Source organism: Zea mays, chromosome 10, assembly GCF_902167145.1.
Source record: "Zea mays cultivar B73 chromosome 10, Zm-B73-REFERENCE-NAM-5.0, whole genome shotgun sequence".
NCBI lineage: Eukaryota > Viridiplantae > Streptophyta > Magnoliopsida > Poales > Poaceae > Zea > Zea mays.
The window spans coordinates 133,466,563-133,489,280 of NC_050105.1; the positions used below are offsets into that span (position 1 = coordinate 133,466,563).

At 48.6% G+C, this 22,718-nt stretch overlaps 3 protein-coding genes across 7 annotated transcripts; 2 read left to right on the forward strand and 1 right to left on the reverse strand.

Annotated features, from left to right (window-relative positions):
- The first annotated feature begins 491 nt into the window (after nt 1-491).
- LOC100193850 (integral membrane protein like protein) lies at nt 492-6,648 on the forward strand. Of its 3 annotated transcripts, none has more exons than XM_008663214.4 (8): nt 492-716; nt 2,631-2,785; nt 2,906-3,090; nt 3,156-3,223; nt 3,483-3,615; nt 3,893-4,054; nt 4,552-4,824; nt 6,145-6,648. In XM_008663214.4, the coding sequence occupies exons 2-8, from the start codon at nt 2,671-2,673 to the stop codon at nt 6,151-6,153; spliced, it is 945 nt and encodes a 314-aa protein (XP_008661436.1). In that variant the 5' UTR covers nt 492-716; nt 2,631-2,670; the 3' UTR covers nt 6,154-6,648. The 3 variants fall into 3 exon arrangements, with proteins under 3 accessions (XP_008661436.1, XP_035818799.1, NP_001132403.1); XM_035962906.1 differs by lacking the exon at nt 6,145-6,648 and adding an exon at nt 5,465-5,743 and having other exon boundaries at nt 599-709; NM_001138931.2 differs by lacking the exon at nt 6,145-6,648 and adding an exon at nt 5,465-5,742 and having other exon boundaries at nt 620-716.
- On the reverse strand, nt 1,765-9,497 carry LOC100273844 (Putative pentatricopeptide repeat family protein). Of its 3 annotated transcripts, none has more exons than XM_008663412.4 (3): nt 6,880-9,497; nt 2,885-3,620; nt 1,765-2,744 (listed from the first exon to the last, which is right to left on the reverse strand). In XM_008663412.4, the coding sequence occupies exon 1, from the start codon at nt 9,268-9,270 to the stop codon at nt 6,964-6,966; it is 2,307 nt and encodes a 768-aa protein (XP_008661634.1). In that variant the 5' UTR covers nt 9,271-9,497; the 3' UTR covers nt 1,765-2,744; nt 2,885-3,620; nt 6,880-6,963. The 3 variants fall into 3 exon arrangements, with proteins under 3 accessions (XP_008661634.1, NP_001347397.1, XP_035818862.1); NM_001360468.1 differs by having other exon boundaries at nt 2,562-2,744; nt 4,498-9,342; XM_035962969.1 differs by lacking the exon at nt 1,765-2,744 and having other exon boundaries at nt 3,086-3,620; nt 6,792-9,497.
- Nucleotides 9,498-10,516: 1,019 nt separating this feature from the next.
- On the forward strand, nt 10,517-12,563 carry LOC103641850 (uncharacterized). Its single transcript, XM_008665165.3, has 3 exons — nt 10,517-11,237; nt 11,306-11,423; nt 12,225-12,563. Exons 1-3 carry the CDS (start codon nt 10,999-11,001, stop codon nt 12,312-12,314), a joined length of 447 nt encoding a protein of 148 aa, XP_008663387.1. The 5' UTR covers nt 10,517-10,998; the 3' UTR covers nt 12,315-12,563.
- Nucleotides 12,564-22,718: the final 10,155 nt, after the last annotated feature.

Consider the following 22,718-nt stretch of genomic DNA (forward strand, 5'->3'; position numbering starts at 1 on the left):
AGGAACCAAGAGCGGTGGCAAGAGGTGACCAGAAACAAGTGTCAGATCAGGGCAAGATTAAAAAAAAAATTTGGACCGCAAAAGGTCACAGGAGGTGGAGACATCCCCATGAATTCCTTGATCCTTTTGCAAGGGAATTCGGAAGAAGAAGAAAAAAACTGAAACATGGCACGCATAATTATCGGTCTGACTGACGACGATGTGTCGGTATGTTAAGCCATCCAACGTAAGTCTTCTTAGCTCTAAGGTTCATCGGCCCGCACATCACGGGGTAACAACAGGCGGCTGGTAATTAGAGATACTATTTGACTATCCACAACAAGACACGTACAGCCAGTGACTAGCGGTGAGTATGCCAGTCACACACGCACACCAGCGACCTGTTCGAAGGTAGCCTACCCCCTCCGTAGTAGAGTATGCTTGCTAATTAACGTCGCGGTCCGTTCGTCTTTCCGGCACCAACTCTCTCTCTTTCTCTCACTGTTCATCCTAGCGTCGTTTTCTATGCTTGCCAAGGACCGAAGCATCCACCTCTGCAGCCTGCACCTCCCCACCCTGTAAAACTCTCAACATAAAAGTGCGTCGCCCTGCCCTTTCTTCCTCTTCCAAGGAGAACAACCACCGCCTCTCTCCCCCGTCTATCTCTTCTTGGAGCCTGGAGAAGAGGAAGGATCAGGGAACGGGGGAAGAGGTTGCTGCCACAGCTCAGGTCTCAAGTAAGCGCCAATTCATTCGGACTGTCGTCTGATCTGATCTTTTTTTTATCTATCAATGCTGTTTGCTTCCCACTTCCCATGTCTAGTCGGCTCTAGAGGCTGTATCTGGCTTCGAACTGTTGTGTTCGTTTCTTCATTATATGCTCTTTTCAATTATGACAGTGTAGCTCATAAACATAACTGTTGACAAGCCTGCACAATATCAAAATATACTTCTTGTCCGGATAGATTCAGAGAAGCGATTATTATGATTACAGGAGCTACTCATACGAACAGTGAAATGTGTGTGTTAACTGTTTTGCATCGTCATAATCTGAAGCCACCCGAACAGCATAGTACATCCTTCCCATTTCCCCCTGATTCGTTATGCTCTCTCTCTCTCTCTCTCTCTCTCTCTATCTCTCTATATATAAGATTTATTTTCACGGTCTTGCTTATACTGCTATTAGCACGGTAGGAGTTTGAAAGTTCTGTCAATTAACACAATAGACATTTGAAAGTTACCTGGCCCGGTAGGCTATTAGCATGTACCTTCCTTCATCCCATATGCTATGGGCCAAACTGCCTACGTGAACAAGATGCACACGAAAGCTACAAGTCAGGAATCCCAGAGCATCGGGTTAGCGCAGATGAGCATTAACGATTCTGGTCGTCGTTTAACGGTTGGCTATTATTTCGGCTGCAAATTAAACCTTATACCGCGTCTGATGATGTCCATGAAATAGTTGAGTAGAGCTGCCTTTACGGCAATCCGAAGCTATGTTGGATGCAACTAGCCTTTCAGCACGTACATCTGCAGCATGTGTGCATGACCTCCCTTCTGGCTGCTTTTAAGCTTTCGCGTATCGATAGGTTTTTTTTAAAAAAAATATTAAAAAACATAAATTGATCTGGGTTGCGAGTCCCCATCAATTTAGTTGGCAACAGAATGAAATAAGAACCAATCTAAAGAGAGCATAGTCTTATGTCATGGAGATTGTTGCATTAGGATTTTCCATCCATTTCCACCACAGCAAAATGTCAGTTTCAACAAATTTCCTTCTCAACCACTTGGGTCTTACCAACCATGCAAAGCTACTTCTTAAGCAACATGTTATAACCACCAAACACATGAAGCGTGCGGTGGATTGTGATAAATAATCTGCTGCTCTCACCTGTTTGTGGCAGCGGGCAGCACCCATAGTGACTGCTCCCTCTCCTCTTGTTCATAGGACACTAGAGTATGCCTATTGCAATAGTAGGTAGAATAGCACCAGGTATCACTTTGCCCAGTATGCGTTTGGAACAGATTATACTGATTCAGGTGAGAAACGGAACTGATTCCAGCTGCCAAACACACCCTAATCAATAATAGGCATGTTGGGTTACTACTTACTAGCCTTAGTTGCTTTATGTGATTCGTTTGTGATGACCGACATGTGTCATGATTAGCCTTGATTGGTGTGAGCATATTATATGTGGCAAGCCAACAAGTGCCAGGCTTACGTTTTTTGTGATGTCTATGTGACGCATATCCACCAGATTGAACAAATGGAATCTCTTCTTCCTATAACCAGCAATAAAGGAGATTCAAGGATACCATCTACGAAGTGTTCTTGTCCATGAATTGGGCTTGGGCCAGCTAAGATTATGGCCACCCCTTGCATTCTACAAATAAAATCATGGGTTCTGGCAACAAGGATGCTATAGTCAAACAAATGCTAACTACCACCCAGCCCGTTCTGTGCTCAAGTGAGTTAGGGCACCAATGGTTCAATACTACTAATTCATAACAACAAATGGACAGCATTACTTTAACAAAAGACTATGGTAGTACAACAGCAATAAGTTCAGGCCAAACATACACAGGGAACGAACTCGATATGCTTTTATTTTCTCAAGTTTAGTATGCATACCTTAGACTACTCTTTACAGGTTTGGATTCAGACAAGTAGACAAACACCAGTTGGTTAAGATGGCAGCTGGTTTCCAGATCGGTGTGATCGGGTCACTTGCACTCTCTGTTGCATCTTCAGTTTCCATTGTCCTCTGCAACAAAGCTCTCATCAGCACACTTGGTTTTCCATTCGGTTAGTACAACATACTTTGTTTTTCCATGCATCGATGGAATAACAAAACATCATGGATGCACCAAATTTGCATACTACCAGAGTGTGATGTCGACTTGCCTTGTTTACGAACCAATGCAGCTACAACATTAACAAGCTGGCATCTGATGGTGACCTTCTGCACCCTCCATGTGGCACAGCGCTTACGTTTCTTCGAGCCCAAGGCAATTGATGGACAGACAGTCATACTCTTTGGGTTGCTGAATGGCACGTCAATTGGTCTTCTCAATCTGAGTTTAGGATTCAACTCCATTGGATTCTACCAGGTAAGTTCGTCTAGGTACCATTTTTATATAAAACATGAGCAGATACATTAAACTAAGCTCTACAGATGACAAAATTGGCGATCATACCTTTCACTGTGCTATTGGAGACTATCTTCTTGAAGAAAAGATTCAGGTTTGAGAGCAGTTTTCTCACAATATTGAACCTCATTTATGGTCAAAGGAATGATAGAAAATAACTTAAGTAAACACTAAATTCTTCTGGATCCATTTTGTTCTTTTGATTCAGGAGAACAATCAAGTTTCAGATATTTCCAAATAAACTCTTGGATCAACTGATTGATTAAATGTGTGTATGACTTTCTGGGCCTAAATGGTCCCTGTGATATTAACTGCTATTTCCACTGAGCTAATACCAATTCAATGATGTGCAGCGAGAGTATCAAGCTTTCTCTTCTGGTCTTACTTCTTGGAGTAGGAATTGCTTCAGTTACTGATCTCAAGCTAAATCTGCTTGGGTCCATCCTTTCTGGCCTCGCCATTGCCACCACCTGTGTTGGCCAAATTGTATCCTACATTAAATTTAATAGTAATACAATTATCAATAGTCTCAAAACTGTCAGGTGAAAGCAAATCAAACAAATATATTTTAGTTCTTTCCAACCCACTTCTCGTTGCAATGTACATTGATAAAGTAGTTCATTATTAAAAAAACATACAAGGACCCAGTACTAAAAATCTTCTAGTTTGAGCCACTTTATGAATCACTTGGCATGAATCTGCCACACGCTTCGTATACCAGTGCTACATGCTAATCCTTGACCAAATTTTTGTTTGGACGAAGCTCACAAATACAATACAGAAGAGGTTGAAGGTCTCCTCAACGCAGCTTCTGTACCAATCTGCGCCTTACCAGGCGGCAATTCTGTTTGCATCTGGGCCTTTTGTAGATCAACTCCTTACTAACCGGAGTGTCTTTGCACACAAATACTCTGCTACAGTTCTGGTATGGTCTTAATTTACCTAAATACATGAAATAATGTTCTTACAATTATTTAGGGAACTCAATTGATTTAAGACACACAACCAGCCAATTCCATAATTTGCAGAATATTAAGATTCAGAGACCTGCAAGATTGCTAACAAACTAATTGGTAGTTGCTGTATATGTAGATCTTTAATCATGTGAAAGCGCTTTAAGTGTAAACATGTTTTATGTACTGTAAAATACTACCTCCATCCTTTTTTATTTGACGTCAAATAGTGTAAAAATGAACTGCAAAACGTCAAATAAAAAAATGGAGGGAGTAGTTCAGTGATACCTACAGAAATAAAAATGAAATCAAGCATACAATGGCTTCAGCAGTTATTGCTACAGTATAACAGTATTTTCAAAACAGTATTACTCTCGTCATATTCTTGCCTATTGGAAAAGAATCTCATGTATACCTCAAATTCTACAATGAAATGAAAAATGATCCTCTCTATATGAATTGTATGTAGGGTTTCATTGTCCTCTCTTGCTTGATTGCGGTGTCTGTGAACTTCAGTACATTTCTTGTGATTGGAACAACATCCCCAGTGACGTACCAGGTGCTTGGTCACCTTAAGACATGTCTGGTTCTATCATTTGGCTACACTCTATTACATGATCCTTTCACTCTAAGGAACATATTGGGCATTCTAATTGCCATATTTGGGATGGCACTATACTCCTATTTCTCTGTAAGAGAGGGCAAGAAGAAGTCAGCAAATGATGCCCTGCCAGTTTCACAGGTTTTTTTCTTCATTCCTTGAATAACATGCATTATGATTCATATTTATCTTTTTTTAAAATCATATTTACCATAGACATAGTTTTCATGAAGCAAAAGGAAATGAACTGATAGGTGATAAGCATAGAACAGCCATGCCATTATGCCAATGACTATCCTGATTCCTATTCCTATACTAAGTCAGCAACAAGAATTAAGAGTCCACTTTCATCAAATTAAATACAGTAGTGGTTGAATCTTCTAATTTGATATAATCACGATGAAATAAACATTCAAATTTGGGAAATAAAATTGAAATTACTTTAGATTTGAATATAATTTACACAATAACAAGAATCAGTATTAAGCATTAGTATAGTACAGATAGACAAAAGTTATGGTGCCTCCAATACTGTGAACCAGATTGGATCTTGTAATGTTTAGAGAATGATGTGGGCTACACGCGCCATATATCGTGAATTGTGCCATATGTCGTGAATTATTTTAGCTTCTGGATGGGATATCAAATATTCTCAACACAACTGCAACATAATTTACATTATGAAATATACAAAAAAATGTCAAATCGTCCTTGAAGTACAATTAATATGTACAACCTTTTCCAGTTCACCCTTTTGATGTTTCTGATGATGTATATGTAGATGCCAGATAAGGAGGTTGAACCGCTTTTGGCAACTAAAGACAGCAATGACACCGAGAAAGCAAATGGTTTATCTCACGACTGCTAGGGCTTTTCTTGTAGTTTAGGTCTAGTATGAACTGCCCTTAGAATTTAATGGACTTGGAAAGCCATTCTTTTCATTCTTGATTTCCTTTTTAGGAAAGGAAGATTTTAAAATTTGTAGAGAATGTGTATTTTGACGTTAAAGTTATTGTTTGATTATATTCTACACACAGCAGTTCCAGCTGAAGTTTTATTAGTGCAGATCTCAAACTATACTTTAGCAGATGTAGTTCTCTACCAAGCTAATCTAACAAAACCAAACAATAAATCTTGAGGACATTCCAAAGTGTTAAAGTGTATAAGTGGATTGACTAGTTTCTCCCATCAGTTTAAGCTTTTGGTTCAACTGGTTAGTGCGTCTACTCTAACATAGTTACAAAGCCGCCAGAGGTCTCGAGTTTGAATCCTGGCAGAGACTTTATTTGTGTCTCCACCTATTTATTTCCATATTTACGCCTTTCTCTCTGGCTGCACGTGAGTGAGGGTGTTGAAGTGTATAAGTGGAATAGTGGATTGACTACCTTCTCCCATCAGTTTAAGTTTTTGGGTTGAACTGGTTATTGCGTCCACTCTAACACATAGATCACTTCTAAACAGCTACTCTAAGTACACAATAAAACCAGCAGTCTACCATCAGCTCGGAATCAGTCCCAATTCCAAGGTGAAAGAAATGGAGGATAAACTATTATGCCTCGGTTGCTCCAAGTGGATTCATTTATGCAGAATTGGTCAACGTCACCATGTATCATCTCAACTGATTGCATGAAATGTGTTGATATGAACATATTTCAGGCAGCCTACTAGCAAGCTGCTACCTGTAATAGTTCAGATACTTCATGTGTCTTGTCCACTAGCTTGAAACCAGCTAGACACGAATATGTGGCACTTCAAACAGGTGTAACCTGCCATCAGCTGTTGTTTTCAAAACTAGATTACAACAGAAATCATTACAGAGTTTGAGGGGCAGCAGAAGAACCTGCCATCAGCTATGAAACAGCAGAGTCAACTTCAGTAGCTTCCTACTATGTATTCAGTCCAACCGCAACATAAAGACATTTATCTCATGTAGAATAGTTCAACTCGTGAGTCGTGACTGAACCATGACTTATGGTTTCTGTTGGGTTTCAACTCTAGTCTACCCCAACTTGCTTGAGATTAAAAGGTTTTGTTGTTGTAAAATAGTTCAACTAGAAACCAGAGTCTGGAACCAAAGAAACAGGTTAACTTCTAGTCACAGACCATACCTTTTCTTCCATTCATTTAGGAAAGGGAAATCCACAACCTGCCGTTACTGAATCATCAAAATACAGCATAAATGTTAGCTTCAAGTACCTTATCGAGATAGTGAACCTTGATTTCCTTTGACAATTGGCAAAAAATCTTGTGACATGGTAAAAGATAGGAAGTCAGCAATGACTATTGAGAACTGACTCCATATTCAGCCAACATTTCTTCACTCAGCAAATCATAATATGTGTGGTCAGAACTAATATATTTACGTGAGTAACATGAAAGTTCTGGAATATAACCCGCTTTTACCATTTCAAATCCAATCAGATCCAGCATTGTGTACATTTCATCAGACTCTGGGTGCGATCTGTCCTCTACAATAAAGACTTTCAGCTCGCCCTTGAGTTTAATCCAACTCTTCCCAGGTGATTTCTGGACTCCGCTGCTTCTCATATCCTTCTTCAATCTTGCAAACTCATTCCAATTGCCAGATGAGGCATATATGTTGCACAAAAGGACATAGGCTGCTGAATGAGAAGGATCAATATTTAAAACACCTTCTGCTGCCCTCTTCCCCATCTCAACATCATTATGTGTTCTGCTAGCGGCTAGCAGAGTATTCCACATTATAATATCAGGTTCAAATGGCATTTGGTCAACAAATTTTGCTGCCTCACTTAGTCTCCCAGCACGTGCCAACAAATCAATGACACATGAGCAATGCTCTTTCGTTGGGACAATGCCATATTCAGGTTCCATAATACTGTAGTAATAGCAGCCTTCATCAACAAGTCCTACACGACTGCATGCTATGAGGACACCGACAAAGGTTACATGATTTGGCTTGACTCCAAGGTTTCTCATCCTGGCAAATAAATCAAGTGCTTCCTTTGCATAACCAAATTGGGCATAGCCAACAATCAAGCTGCTCCAAGAGAACACATCGCGGCCGGTGCCCATTATTTCAAAGAGCTTGTTGGCATCATCTAAACTTCCACATTTAGCATAAGTGTCAATCAGAGCATTACTCAGAATTGCATCACTCACCAGTCCAACCTTGAAGGCATATGCATGAACCTGTTTCGCCATTTCAAAGTAACCCAGCTCAGCAGAAGCACTCAAAACATTGTTTAGACTGATCCTATCCAGACTTGGCATTGAACTGTGCAAGAGTCTGAATAACTTAAATACATCTTCCATATGCCGGTGCTGCACACAAGCAGTGAGAATGCTGTTCCAGGTGACAACATCACGATCATTTGTCTCGTGAAAGACATCCATTGCAGAGGGGAAATCCAAACACCTTGTATACATGCTGATTAAAGAATTGCATACCATAACATCCCCGCCTAAACCTAATTTGACCAAGTACGAGTGGATGGATCTACCTTGACGCAAAGCATCACAGCCAACACACGCACATAACAAAGCCATAACCGTGATACCATCAGGCTTCAGACTAGAATATCTCATCTCAGAGAACAGAACCATAGCCTCACTAAGGAGCCCATCAGCAGAGAAAGCATTTATTAAGGAATTCCAAGAAACCAAATCAGGTGACTCAATTCTGTAAAACACCTTCATTGCTGAGTCAAGCTTATTGCAACGGGCATACATGTCACCCAGCGAGCAACCTGCGTATGAATTGCGGTCCAGCTTATACTTGACACATAAACCGTGAATCTGCTCCCCGTACTCCAAACTGTTAATAACAACTGAGCAGGCCCTAAAGACACTCCCAAAATGGAACTCATTGGGGTGGTGCATGCCCTCAGCAATCATCTCCCTGAAAATGTGAAGTGCGTCCATTTCACGACCTTGCTGTGCAAGCCCGGCGATAATTGACCCCCATGAAAATAAATCTTTGTCCCTAATCCTCTCAAAGAGCGCAAATCCATCCCCAACTGAACCGCTCTTGGAGTACATGGTGACGAGTGCGTTCTGCACGATCAGATGACCTCCGTTATCCGATTTTATGGCCTGCGCATGCACCTGCCTCCCTAGGCCCAAGTCCCCAAGCTCCGCGCAGGCGCGCACGGCGCTGCCGAGCGCAAACTCGTCCGGCGCGGTCCCCAACCGCAACATGGAGGAGAAGAGACCCATGGCATCGGCACAACGGCTGTTCTGCGCATGCGCCGCGATAACGGCGGCCCAGGAGACGGGGTTCCTGTCGAGCATCCCGTCGAACACCATGCGTGCGGAATCTGGGGCGGCGCAGCGGCCGTACATGGTGATGAGGTGGTTGCTGAGAATGGTGTTGCGAGCGAGGTATGCGGCGCCAGCAGAGGAGGCAAGGAGGTGACGATGGACGAGGCGCCCCTGCGGGAAGGAGCGGAGGCGGGAGCAGGCCGCGACGAGCGCGGCATAGGCAGCGGCGGAGAGAGGGTCGGGGGCGGATGCGGGGGAGAAGGGGAGCGACTCAAAGGCCCGGAGCGCGGCGGAAAGCCGTCCCGAGTGGTAGAACTGAAGGATGGTGCCGCTTGGATTCTGCATCTGCGGCGGCCGGCGGCCGGCGGCCGTTAGCAGTCGGAGCTGCTGGCGCCTGGCGGTGATGGACGCCGCGGCGGGAACAGAACCTCAGAACAGGTGTTTGGATGGGGAGAGCTAAATTTTAACCCGTCGCATCGAACGGTGGAATATGTAGGACTAGTTTGAGAACTTAATTTTTCTAACACCAACTGCAGCAATGGTGCTCTCTGTATCCATATCCTAGGGAGCGTCCTCCGCGTTTACGTAGGCAGAGCGTGGAGGCGTTTCCAGCAGGGACCGTATACGGCGCCATACTCGGAGGAGGGAAGGGCGGTCGTTTCCGTTGCCGCCAAAGGTCGGAAAACGGATCTCGGCCGAAGGCGACGGCGGTGAAGCTCGCTTCCTCGACGCGGTGGTACTGTTACTGTCCATGTTCGGCCGAGCTCCGGCGTGCTCCCCGTCTTCTCCATCATCGTCGTTCTGTTGCCGCTAAAGGTCCGAAAACGGATCTCGTCCGAAGGCGACGGCGGTGAAGCTCGCTTCCTCGACGCGGTGGTACTGTCCATGTTCGGCCGAGCTCCGGCGTGCTCCCTGTCTTCTCTATCGTCGTCGTCGAGGTACGGAACAAGTGGCGCTGGCCGGATCAGGCGCTGGCCGCTGTTTGGTCTCCCACAAATTACTGTTTGCAACTAGGGATGAAAACGGAAACAGTAATTTTCGGATACCGGGAATCGTTTTCGAAATTTTACCGAAATTTAGATCTAAACGGAAACGGAAACGGTTACCGAAAATACGGAAACGAAATCGGTAGAAAAAATCGGAAACGGAAACGGTTTAGGCTTTTTCCGACCGTTTCCGGAAATTACCGTTTTCATCCGGTATTTTACCGTCGGTAATAAATTCGGTATTTTTCAGAAAAAAATATTAAATCTGAGGTGACCTTTATAAATTCATAATAAATTCATCTTAGCTTAGAAAAATGTGAAACTAATTTTATTATTTTTCTAAAATCAAGATCTATCTAATGATATATAGTTTAGAATCGTTTGAAACTTTTATAAATCTTATTTATGTTTTCTTATCTATTATTACTCTTGATAGATATATTCATAATTTGCACGAGAACTTAAGAAGGACTAAGAGGACACTAATTATATTGACTATGCCAAGTAGTAGAGGTACAAATAGAATGTCAATGTCATATCATTATACATATCTTGATTCTACTTTATTTAAATGCATAATAATGATTTTATTATTGTATACTTCTTACCTTATATATTTATTGTGACCTCCTACCTTATATATTATTACTAATTTTATATGAATGTATGACTTGCGTGATTTTTTGAAGTAAATTGAGGGTACATGTTAAAGTTTTTACCGATTGAATTTTAGATTCCGATCGTAACCGGTGTAATTTTCGTACCGAACTTTCGTTTCCGATGTTTACGAATTACCGATGTCGTTTTCGTTTCCGGAGTTACCGTTTCCGATCTCGTTTCCAAGGAAAAATATGAAAACGAAAATGATTTTAGTGTTTACCGATCGTTTCCGACCGTTTTCACCCCTATTTGCAACTACACTTTAATCAAATTGATCCCAAGTCCAAATGCAGGGTTGCCCAACTAGCTTCGATTTGTGGGTCAACTCTTCCAACAATCGTGGACAAGAAATTTCGCGGATTTGGTAATTGAACACAAGCGGTTTGCAGAGGTGAGGTTTTTAGGTTGCAGCTATCCTACTGACAAGATGGCTTCTTCATCTAATCCGTGGCACCGACGTTTGAAACGCATGTACGAGGATGAACAAGTGCTACACATGCTTCATGCATCTACCGTTGCAGACGGGGAAGAAAAGCCACATGTGCATAGAGGATCGGTTCCAGGTAGACGTATTATTCATCGGGATAGGTCTTCAGGTTATGCTAGGCTTGTGGAAGACTACTTTGCAGACATCCCTGTGTACAATGACGACATTTTCAGACGACGGTAGTATCCTGGTTACCATTGTTTCATTTTCGTGGCAATATGATATGTAATGAAGTGTTCTTTTTCAGATTCCGGATGACGAAATCCATGTTCGAACACATAACAGAAGCTCTACAAGTGGTGAACCCCTACTTCAGGCAATCATACAATGCAGCACATCAACCCGGATTTCACCCCATACAAAAGGTAACTGCTGCCATTCGTATGTTAGCTTATGGTGGACCAGCAGATAGCCTCGATGAGTACTTACGGATGGGGGAGAGTACTATCCTAGAAACTGTTGCCCAGTTCACAAGGTCTATAGTACACTTATTTGGACCAGAATTCCTTAGGAAACCAAACGCACATGACATAACATCTTTGCTTGACGTTGCCCAAAGGAGGGGGTTTTCGGGAATGTTAGGGAGCATAGATTCCATGCAGGCAGTTGAATTGCTCGAAGTGCTGGTACTACGAGCCTTCTTTGCACGGTCCCTACCCATTGGTCGCACAAAGGTATCAGACGGTGAACCAAATTCGTCTTCCCCCTGCTTCGCCTGGGACCCGGTTTCGTTGACGTTGACATTCCCAGTATTATTATGTGGAGTTTCACAACTTGAGAGCCAGGTCGTCCATTTGACCTCTCGGTGAAGCATGTACCAACAGTGCATAAACCTAAATTGTTTCTTATGCATGCCTTCAAACATCTGTAGTGCATCTTTTACCTGTAAGTTTAGATTGATTAAACCCACCGTTGTTTACATGGTAACTAACATGTTTGAAAAGGATACGAATTCGTATACCTGGTCGTCTTCGCTTTTGCCACTTTGCTTCAACCTTATCACTTTGTTGTACGCAGCACAAAACTTCGTAGTGTCCCTTTGAATGTCGCTCCACCTGTGCTCCAAGGAGTTTGTGTCCTAGCATTAGTTGTCTTCTTGTGTTCATTGTAGTAGTCGCTGATGCGACGCCAATAAGCCTTTCCTAACTGATTCGTTCCAATTGCAGGATCTTTGGACACGTTCATGTAGGCAGATACCAGTATCTCATCCTCGGTCTGAGTGTAGTTTCCAAGCCTCTGAGTTGTTACTTTCTTGAGCTTAGGGTCAGTTGTAGTTGGAGTTGAATGCTGGCTGTCTTCCATGTTCATGCTCTTAGTAAAGGCAAAGTTCATGTTGCCTTCATCATCGATTTCTGTTAAATCTATGCCTTCTGTGTATGTGCATGGCACATAGTCTCCAGGGGCTTGTGAAGGTTGGTCGTAGTTGTAGTTCTCCATTCTTCGGTTGTCATGGCAATTTATAGAAGAATTGTAATTGAAGGAAGCAAGACGAAATAAATATAATACCAAATGATTGGATACATTATAACACATAGTCTGAACAACACACATGAAACAGTTTTACAATACCAGATGAACCATTAAAACACATAGTCTGAACAACACACATGAAACTTGTGCATACCAGTACTACAACCCTATAGTGAAACCTACGATACTCATATCGTGTTGTTTAGGACTAAACATCAACAACCCCTTGACTGGTCGCTATCATACTTAATTCCAAAATATTTTTCCAATATGTCGGCTTGAGTAAGGAGATCTGGGCTTGGGAGTTCCTCCAAATCATCTGCAGCTTCATCATCTTCAGCATATTGCAGGGCTTCATCTTGAATAATTTTAGCCCTCTTGGAGTCAGCATACTTTTTGATGGACAGAGCACACTTCTCAAGCATGTCGCATACATATCCAATTTGAAACAAAGTGGTCTTAAGTGTGTACACTGATTCCGGTTCACTAGTATCCACAACCCCATCAGTCACTAGACTGCGAATGATGTCGACATGTGTCTCGATGACTCGAACTGAGCTCTCAACCATGTCAAGTGGCTCTTTTTCCATCTCTGAAACTGAAAATGACCAAGGAGATATGGTTAGTTTCTCTTCGACGATGGAAGTATTGACAACCTAGGATATTGACTACACGTCCATGAACAAAATATGTGTCGGTGTTTTGTACCCGGGGGACCCTCAACCGACTAGTAAATTTTATGCTGCGTGTCCCTGCCCGGATGAATTGATGCAAGATGAAACACAAGGTTTATCCTGGTTCGGGCTAAGAAGGCCCTTCTTCCAGCAGAGGGAGGATGAGGCTTATATTATCTTGCACCGGGGTGCTTGTAGTAGGGGATACAAGCTTTGCGAGAGAGGGAACGGATCCCAGGTCTCTTGAGAGGTCTAATGTTGTGGAGAGGAGGTTGAAGTTGGGTGAGTCGTCTGAGTGTGCTCTCAAAGCTCCCTTTAGGAAGGCCTTGGGCATCTCCTTTTATAGGTACAAGGAGGTGACCCAGCTGTACATATGGGGGTGTAGCTATGCGCTAACGTGGACGATGGAGAAGTGCTTGAGCCCTGTAGAAGCGTGGCTGGCGGTGCGGCCCCAGATCCTGACTTTGTAGAGAGCTGAGGACATTCGACGTCATGGGCGCATGCCAGGAATCATCATTACCTGTTACTGGAGTAATTTGATGTGACACCAGTCTTGTTCCTTCGTAGCCTAAGGTGGCTAGCTAGGGGAAGGATATTGTTGTATTCCCTGTTCGCGTAGTTGGTCCGAGGCCGTCTCAGGCGAGGCGGTGATTTCTCCCGAAGCCGAGGCCTAGGTCGGGCGAGGCGAAGATCTCCTCCCAACCTAGGTCGGGCGAGGTGAAGACCTCCTCCCGAGGCTGAGGCTGAGGCCGAGGCCTGGGTCGGGCGTGGCGACGATTCCTTCCGAGGCCGAGGCTGGGGTCGGGCGAGGCTGAACTCCCTGCTGCGCCCGAGGCTGAGCTCGGGAGAGGCGGTAACTTACTGTTGTTAATCTTACCCCGGTGGTTGGCACAGTAGTTGGAACAGGGTGAATAGTGTCGTTATCCTATCAGAACGATCAGTAAAGGGTGAAGTGACTGCGGTCATTTTGATATTGCCAACTGTGGTGCACGTGTCGGGATAAGGTGTCAGGTGATCCCTGCATTAAATGTGCACGTGATACGGTCGGTGGCAAGGCGGTTTTGGCCGAGGCCGCTATACGACAAGGTTTACCCGAGCTTTGCCTCGGTCGAGCCGGGGGTGCGCCCACTGCCTGAGGGGACCCTCGGGCGAGCCGTGAATCCGTACGGGACTGCTGTTCTTGCCCGAGGCTGGGCTCGGGTGAGATGGGACCGCGTCCCTTGGTAGACGAGGCCTTGACTTTGAATCGTGCTTACGAGTCTTTGTGGTTTGTTTTAAAGACGTTCTTCAGCCATATTTAGGAGTACTGGGGGTACACCTAATTATGGTACCCGACAGTAGCCCCCGAGCCTCAAAGGGAGTGTAAGCACTCGCTTTGAGGTTCTACCGGATTTTTGCAAGGTGACTGGTCTTTTTTAGCAGTATTTTTGTTACGATGGGTGCGCGCGAGCGCACCCGTCGGGTGTAGCCCCCGAGGCCTCGGAGGAGTGGTTTGACTCCTCTAAGGTCTTAACGCTCTTCTTTGTTATTCCTTGGTAGGCCTTGTTGTTCTCTCATGCGGCCTGGTCGCAGCCCGAGTGCATAGTCAGGCTCCAAGTTTTTAAGTTAGTTTGTCGACGCGGTCAACAATTTAGCCGTAGCCTGGTGCGAGAGCAGCCCCCGAGCCTCTGCACGGAGCGAGAGGACGATCAAGGATTGTCTCGGCTTTTTATAGTATGCCCCTTCGTCACCTTTCCGCAAGGAGGAAGGGGGGGAACGTGCCATGTTACCCTCGGTGGGTACCGAACACGGTGTTTCCAGTGAGTTGCTAACGGGTAATCCGAGTGGACGCCCGAGCCCCGTTCGATAAGGGTCGGCTAGTGGCCCAGAGGCGCGCTCCAAAAGTACATGCAGGTGATCTGCTGTACTTGGACCCATTTGATATGGTCCGAGGGCTCAGTGCCTCCCTCCGATGGGATTCCATTACAAATCGTTCCCGTTGGTCTCGGAAATGTCCTAGGGTACCTTGGGAGCGTAGCCCGAGCCTTGGCCATGTAACGGACGTACCCAGTGTCATCTCTGACTCTGCATGCTCTGGGGCGGCTGTCGAACCTTTCCGAGGAGCCAGCCTTCGAACCCCTGACCAGTAGAGGGCTCGGAGCCCGAGTGCTCTGGGGCGGTTGCCGAACCCGCAGGGCGCAACCTTCGAACCCTTGATCAGTAGGAGGGCTCGGGGCCCGTTTCCTTTGCTGAGAAGGACACTTTCGAAATATCTCCTTTCCCGATCCCTGCGGAGAGAGAGAGAGAGGAAATAAAGAAAGGAAATAAACTAAAACAGTGTGGCACACCTTTTTGAGGCAGTCATCGTGACGGAGGCAGAACGGCGCCCGCTCGCCTGCCAGGGGTGACGCGTGTCCTACCAGAGAGTTAATGCGAAGGGACGAGCGACTCGCGAGGTGTCCGTCGTGCGTGCGCGAGCCATTCGAGGAACGGAAAAAACCGTTTTGATTTCGAATTTAAAATTCACGAGGGGCTCGGGTGAAGTTTTTGGGTGGATTTTGCCCGGGCCTTTATATACCTAGGAGAGGGACCGACATCGGTTCTTTACCTTGCCATTTGCGCTTCTGTCCTTGCCTTCTGCCTTTGCTTTCGCAACTTGAGAGAGTAGACAGAGAGAAGAGAAAACCGCGCACCTCGTCCCCTCCGCTTCCACCGCTTCGGCTCGGCAATGGCTGACATGACGACCGTCATTCCGCCACGCGACCTGTGGCCCTTCTCCACCGTCACTGGGGAAGACCTGCAGGCCCTCATTGCCGAGGGTCTGCTCCGCCCTCTCTCCAGCGGGACGCAGCCTGAGTGGTTGGCCCCTGGGAGCGAGGCCGACCCGACTCCGCCGCCGGGGTACGTGGTCAGCTTCACCCCCTTTCATGAGCGAGGGTTTGGGATGCCGGCGAGCCGCTTCATGCGGGCGCTCCCGCACTACTATGGGGTGGAGCTTCACAACTTCAACCCCAACTCCATCGCGCAGGCGGCCATTTTTGTGGCGGTTTGTGAGGGTTTTTTGGGGATTGACCCCCACTGGGACCTGTGGACCAATCTCTTCTCAACAGAGTTCTTCGCCGCGTCGACGGACGTGAAGAGGGTCCGTATGGCGGTGCGGGCTGGCGGCTGCACCCTCCAGCTGAGGTCGGGGCGCGCACAGCAGTACATCCCTGCCTCCCTTGTGTCTTCGAACAAGGGGTGGCAGAACCGGTGGTTTTATCTCCGGAATGACGACGGGGTGCTACCGCCTTTTTCTCAACGAGTGGTGACTGCCGCCGGCGATAACTGGCGCTGGGGGGCCACACGCGAGAACCAGGAGAAGCTCCAGCCCATTCTCCGTGCCCTGTAGAAGATCCAAGCCGAAGGCCTTACCGCCGCGGAGGTCTTCGCCGCTATCCACTGCCGGAGGGTGCTCCCATTGGCAGAGCGGCGGTTGCGGCTTTTGGAAATGAAACCGGGGGTCGATTTGGAGGGTTCACGTATGTCCTCGACCCCCTCTCCACCGACGACCTCCTCATACGGGTAGTGGGCACGGTAGGGAGGCTGGACGCTGGCGTCCTTAACCAGCCCCCGATGCGTCCCAACCACGGGTATGTGTCCCTGGTAATTGTCTGATCCTTCTTCTGCTTTGTGTTGTGCTTCTTATGTTTTTAGCCCTTACCCTTGGGATTTTTGTTCGTCTCTAGGGGTTGAGGAACTTTAAAACCTCCCGGCCACTGGTCCCGGAGGACGAGGCAGGACGAACCACGCGTAGGCTCGCCGCGGAGAAGGATAAGCAGAAAAAGGACGCAGAAAAGGCCCGAGCTCGCGAGAGGATGCGGGCTCGGGATGCCTTGGAGAAGCGTCGTCGGAGGCAAGAAAGGGACGGGCTCCCGTTGGAGCCGTCGCCGGACACGCCCGACGACGACGTCGATGATGATGACGATGAGGACGACGACATGGCGACCCGACTTGGCCTTAGTCCGGATCCGAGGCTGGGCCAGGGGTCGTCAAGCCAGCCTCGAGGTGGGCTGGCACCACCAGTGTTTGGGGCCAGGACGCCAGGGTCCCAGTCCGAGGAGCGGAGGCGGGCCGAGGGGGTACTTGACCCCTTGGCCGAGATAATTGGTGTGACTCTGGGGGGCCATGCCGACCCGCATGTCCCTCGAGAGCAAGTGCCCGTGCCAGCCGTGCGGGAAGTTGTTCCCACGGCTGCCGTGACGTCGTTCGTGCAGGCCGCCCCATCGGTGCCTCGGGTGTCCGAGGCGGAGGCAGCGTCGAAGCCGGCCGTTGGCCAACCCTCGGCAGCGTCTGCGGAAACCGGGGTCCGAGAGATCTCCCTGCAGGCACGATTGGCCTTGCCCCGGAGTGGGTAAGTATCTGAGAGCACCCTTGTTTCAGCCATTTTTCTGTGTATCTTGATTTTGTTTTTTCTTCCTTTCAACAAGCGGAGGCAGGGCTCGGCTGGTCTAGCCCCCACGAAGGCCCTTAAGACGGGGCCGGTCTCTTCAGCCGGAGCTGCGGTGCGCCATGCTGGTTGGTTGGCCTCCGCGCAAGGCGCCCTCCGGCGGGGGGCCCAGGAGGCACGGGCTGTCATGGGGCAAGCCTCCGAGGTCGACCCCCTGTTGGAGTGGCTATCGTGCCAGGGGAGGCTGTTGACGCGGCTGCGACCTCGAGCCCGCCTTCCTCGTCGCTGACGCCGACGTCGGTTCCTGCCGGGGCCACCGTTGGTGCGCCCGCGGAGCCGCCCGCCGCCGCCGATGTCGAGATGGTTGAGGTGCCTCCGCCCCCCGGCTCCTTCGGTTCTGGTCATCCCTGATTCCCCCGTTTTCGACCATGGGGAGGGGGCGGCCGTTGTTGCCGAGGTTGGTGAGCAGAGGCCTGTCGCCTTGATCGAGGAGAGGCCCGATGCGTCGGCTGCAGAGGGACCCGAAGCGTCGGTCGCGGGGCGCGTAGATCCTTGGCCCGTCGTGGGAAGCAGCGGCCTCATCCCCACGCAGCTCAATCCCAATGAGTGGAGAGCGCAGCCGCTCGTGTTCTGGGGCCGCGATACCTTAGAGCCTCTCCTTGCCCTTAATGATGAGGGAGAGGAAAAGTTGCAGAAAGTTTTCCGTGACTATAGAGATGTGGTGATGAGGTCACTTAAGACGGCCACGGAAGTCCTTTCCCAGGACATTCCCAGGGTCTTCCAGGTAAGGATTTAGATGCATGCCTCGTGTGCTCAGAGCATTCTTTGTGATATTCTATTTTTCTTTTCAGGAGCTCACGGACATGAGCACCGCTAAGTCGTTGTTCCTCCGCCGTGAGAGCAGCATTTGGGAATCGTTGCGGCTCCAGGGGGGTCGCGCTTACCGAGGCCAACGAGTGCCTCGCCCAACAGAGCGCCGAGGCGGTGGACCTTCGGCTGCTCTGTGAGGAGCTAAAGTCGGAGGCAGCGGCGTCGGCACGGACGGAGGCTTCGTCGGCTCGGGAGCAGGTGGCTTCCCAGGCCGAGGAGATGCAGCAGCGGTAGCTGGAGCTTGGCCAGGTCACCAGCGAGCGGGACCAATTCCGGGGCCAAGCTGCTGAGGCCGTGAGCTGGGCCGAGACCCTTAAGGGACAGCTGGCTGAGGTCACAGAGCGGCTAGCCGAGGCGACTGCTCGGGCCGGGATCCTTTCGGAGGGCCTGGCCGTAGCCGTCGGGTCGGCCTGGTCCGCCCAAGCCATGGCTTCATAGCAGCGTGCCCGGGGCAAAGGTATGTTTTGCCTGCTTTGTGATTTTGCTTTCACTTAACTCTTCTCCTCGCGTCTGAATATTGTCTGGTTGTCTTCAGGGTTCGAGACGGCTCTTAACGAGTCCGTTAAGAACTGCAAGGCGCTTGCCCAGGCGGTCGAGCAGAAGGAGGCAGACCGCATGGCCATGTCCGAGGCCATTTCGGCCTTTTGCCGGACCTTTGGCCTTGACGACGTCCCCTCGGGCAGCTCCCCCCAGAGTCGCCTGCGGCCCTTGGGCGGCCACGTGCGCAGCAGACTCCGCGGGGCGCTGCATCACGGTGTTAGGCGGGCCTTCGCCATCCTCGCTTCCCACTACGACGTGGATTTGGAGTGGGTCAGCGAGGGATACTGCCTACCCGATGATGAGGATGCCGCCTTGGCCGAGGCCCAAAGGCTTAATGCGGTTGCCAAGGGTCCAGGCGCGGCGCTGGCTTCCTTTTTTGAGGTGAAGATCCTTCCGCCCGTGTCGCCGTCCGAGGCTGGGCCACATTCTGCCACCCCTGCCAGCGAGGCTGCTTCGTCTGCCGTAGGCGGAAACAACGCCGAGGGTGATGCTCTTCCCCCTGCCGACGCCTGAGCCTGTATAGAATGGGTATTTTAAGTATGTGTATGTTTTCTGCGGCTGCTGAGGCCTGAACATTTGGATGTTTGAGTCTAAAGCTGCGTTGCTCTTGAGTCGTTTTTTCCTTGCGTTTCTTTCCTCTTGTTTCGAGCATTAGGACTTGTTCGGTAGCAGAATCACTTATCCGAGCGTGAGTTACCTTTCGCGGAAGGTGATGAGTGAGGTATCCGTATCCCGGAGGCGTAGGAGTCCCTTGGCTCAGTCGGCCTTGCCGTTCGAGGTCTCTCTCATTTGTTTTTAGGATTCCGTTATCGATATAGTCGAAAGGCATGAAAGTCGTTTTGGTAGAAAACTTTTCCGAGGAAAATTTTGACGCAGAGGGGGTTCCCCCCTTCTAGCCCCCGAGGGAGGGTCGGTCTTTGCTGAGGCAAGGCCGATCCTTCCTTGACGGTTAGACTTTATTTATACATGTAAAGGAATCGAGATACATGAACGGCTTGAAACATTTAAGGGTAAAAGCGACGTAGTTGTTCGATGTTCCAAGCGTTGTTGTAGACCTCGCCTTGATCGTTGGCCAGCTTGTATGTCCCGGGCTTCAATACTTTGGTGATGATAAACGACCCTTCCTAGGGAGGAGTAAGCTTGTGGCGCCCTCGGGTATCTTGTCGTAGCCGAAGCACCAAGTCTCCAATCTTGGAAGCCTCAGGGACGAATCCTTCGGGCGTGATAGCGTCACAGAGACTGCTGATACCGCGCTGAGTGTAGTAAGGCTACGTCCTGAGCCTCTTCTAGCTGGTCCGATGAATCCTCTCGGCTGGTTTGGTTGTTTTGGTCATCGTATGCCTTTGCCCTCGGGGAACCATATTCTACGTCTGTGGGTAAGATGGCCTCGGCCCCATAGACTAGGAAAAACAGCGAGAAACCTGTGGCTCGGTTTGGTGTTGTCCTCAGACTCCAAACCACCGAGGGTAGCTCTTTTATCCACCGCTTGCCAAACTTGTTGAGGTCATTGTAGATCCTTGGTTTTAGTCCCTGCAAAACCATGCCATTGGCGCGCTCCACCTATCCATTTGTCATTGGGTGAGCTACGGCGACCCAGTCCACACGGATGTGGTGGTCCGCGTAGAAGTCTAGGAACTTTTCCCAGTGAATTGTGTTCCGTTGTCGGTGATGATGGAGTTTGGGATCCCGAAGTGGTGGATGATATTTGTAAAGAACGCCACCGCCATCTCGGACCTGATGCTGGTTAAGGGTCAGACTTCGATCCACTTGGAGAATTTGTCGATGGCGACCAGCAGGCGCGTGAAGCCCCCGGGTGCCTTCTGCAAGGGACCGACGAGGTCCAGACCCCACACAACAAATAGCCAAGTGATAGGTATCGTCTGTAGAGCCTAAGCAGGCAGGTGTGTCCGTCTCGCGTAGAATTGACACCCTCGGCATGAGCGTACAATCCTAGTGGCGTCGGCCAGTAGAAGCCTTGACGGAAAGCATTTCCTACGAGGGTCCGAGGTGCTGCATGGTGACCGCAAGCCCCCGAGTGTATTTCACGTAACAGCTCTTGTCCTTGGGTGATGGATATGCATCGTTGGAGAACGCCTAAGGGGCTGCGGTGGTACAACTCTTTTTCATCACATAGTAAAATGAACGATTTGGCGTGCCAAGCCAGTCGCCGGGCTTCGGCCTTGTCGAGGGGCAGCTCTCCTCGGAGGAGATATTCCAGGTACGGGGTCTGTCGGTTTAGGATTGGTGTGACCCCATTCCGCTCTACCTCGACGTGCAGGGCCTCACCCTCGGCGGCCGAAGGTACCTCGAGCTGGGCCGAGGTTCCTTTGGGTTCGGGTGCGTCGTTGAGTTTTATGGATGGTTGATATATGTCTCTAGAGAAGACATTTGGGGGAACCGTTGTCCGTCCCGAGGCTATCTTAGCCAGCTCATCCGCAGTCTCGTTGTACCGTCGAGCAACATGGTTGAGTTCCAACCCATAGAACTTTTCTTCCAAGCGCCAAACTTCATCACAGTAGGCCTCCATTTTTTGGTCGCGGCAGTGAGAGTTCTTCATGACTTGGTCAATAACGAGCTGCGAGTCGCCACGAGCGTCGAGGCGCCGAACCCCTAGTTCGATGGCGATGCGCAACCCATTCACTAAGGCCTCGTATTCGGCCACGTTGTTTGACGCCGGAAAATGGAGGCATATTACATAACGCACATGTTCTCCGAGGGGTGAGACGAAGAGCAAGCCAACGCCTGCTCCAGTTTTCATAAGCGACCCATCGAAGTACATGGTCCAAAGTTCAGCCTGGATTGGAGCTGTCGGTAATTGGGTGTCGGTCCATTCAACCAGGAAGTCAGCCAACACTTGGGATTTTATGGCCTTCCGAGGGGCAAATGAAAGTGTTTCCCCCATGAGTTCCACTGCCCATTTTGCTATCCTACCCGAGGCCTCTCGGCACTGAATGATCTCCCCCAGGGGGAAGGATGACACCACAGTCACCGGGTGAGACTCGAAGTAGTGTCGCAGCTTCCGCCGTGTTAGAATCACTGCGTACAGTAGCTTCTAGATTTGCGGGTAGCGGATTTTGGTCTCGGATAGCACCTCACTGATGAAGTAGACTGGCCTCTGGATGGGCAGCGTATGCCCTTCTTCTCGTCTCTCGACTACGACCGCAGCTGAAAGGGAAATAGGCTTACACCTTTTCCTATATGAATTTAGGTGGTTGAATTGCCCAACACAAATAATTAGACTAACTAGTTTGCTCTAGATTATAAGTTTTACAGGTGCCAAAGGTTCACAATAAACCAATAAAAAGATCAAGAAAGGGTTCAAACAAAGAGAGCAAAAGGCAACCGAAGTGTGCCCTGGTCTGGCGCACCGGACTGTCCGATGCACCACCGGATAGTGTCCGGTGCACCAGGGAATCCAACTCCAAACTGCTCACCTTCGGGAATTCTGGGAGCCGCTTCGCTATAATTCACCGGACTGTCCGGTGTAGCACCAGACTATCCAGAGCGCCAGCGGAGCAACGGCTACTTCGCGCCAACGGTCGTCTACAGAAAACATTAAATGCGCTACAGTGCGCGGCTGCGCGCGCAGAAGTCAGAGCAGGCGCCAAAAGGTGCACCGGACACTCTACAGAACCTGTCCGGTGCACCACCAGACTGTCCGGTGTCCCAGATGTCAGAAGCTCCAACGGTCAGAATCC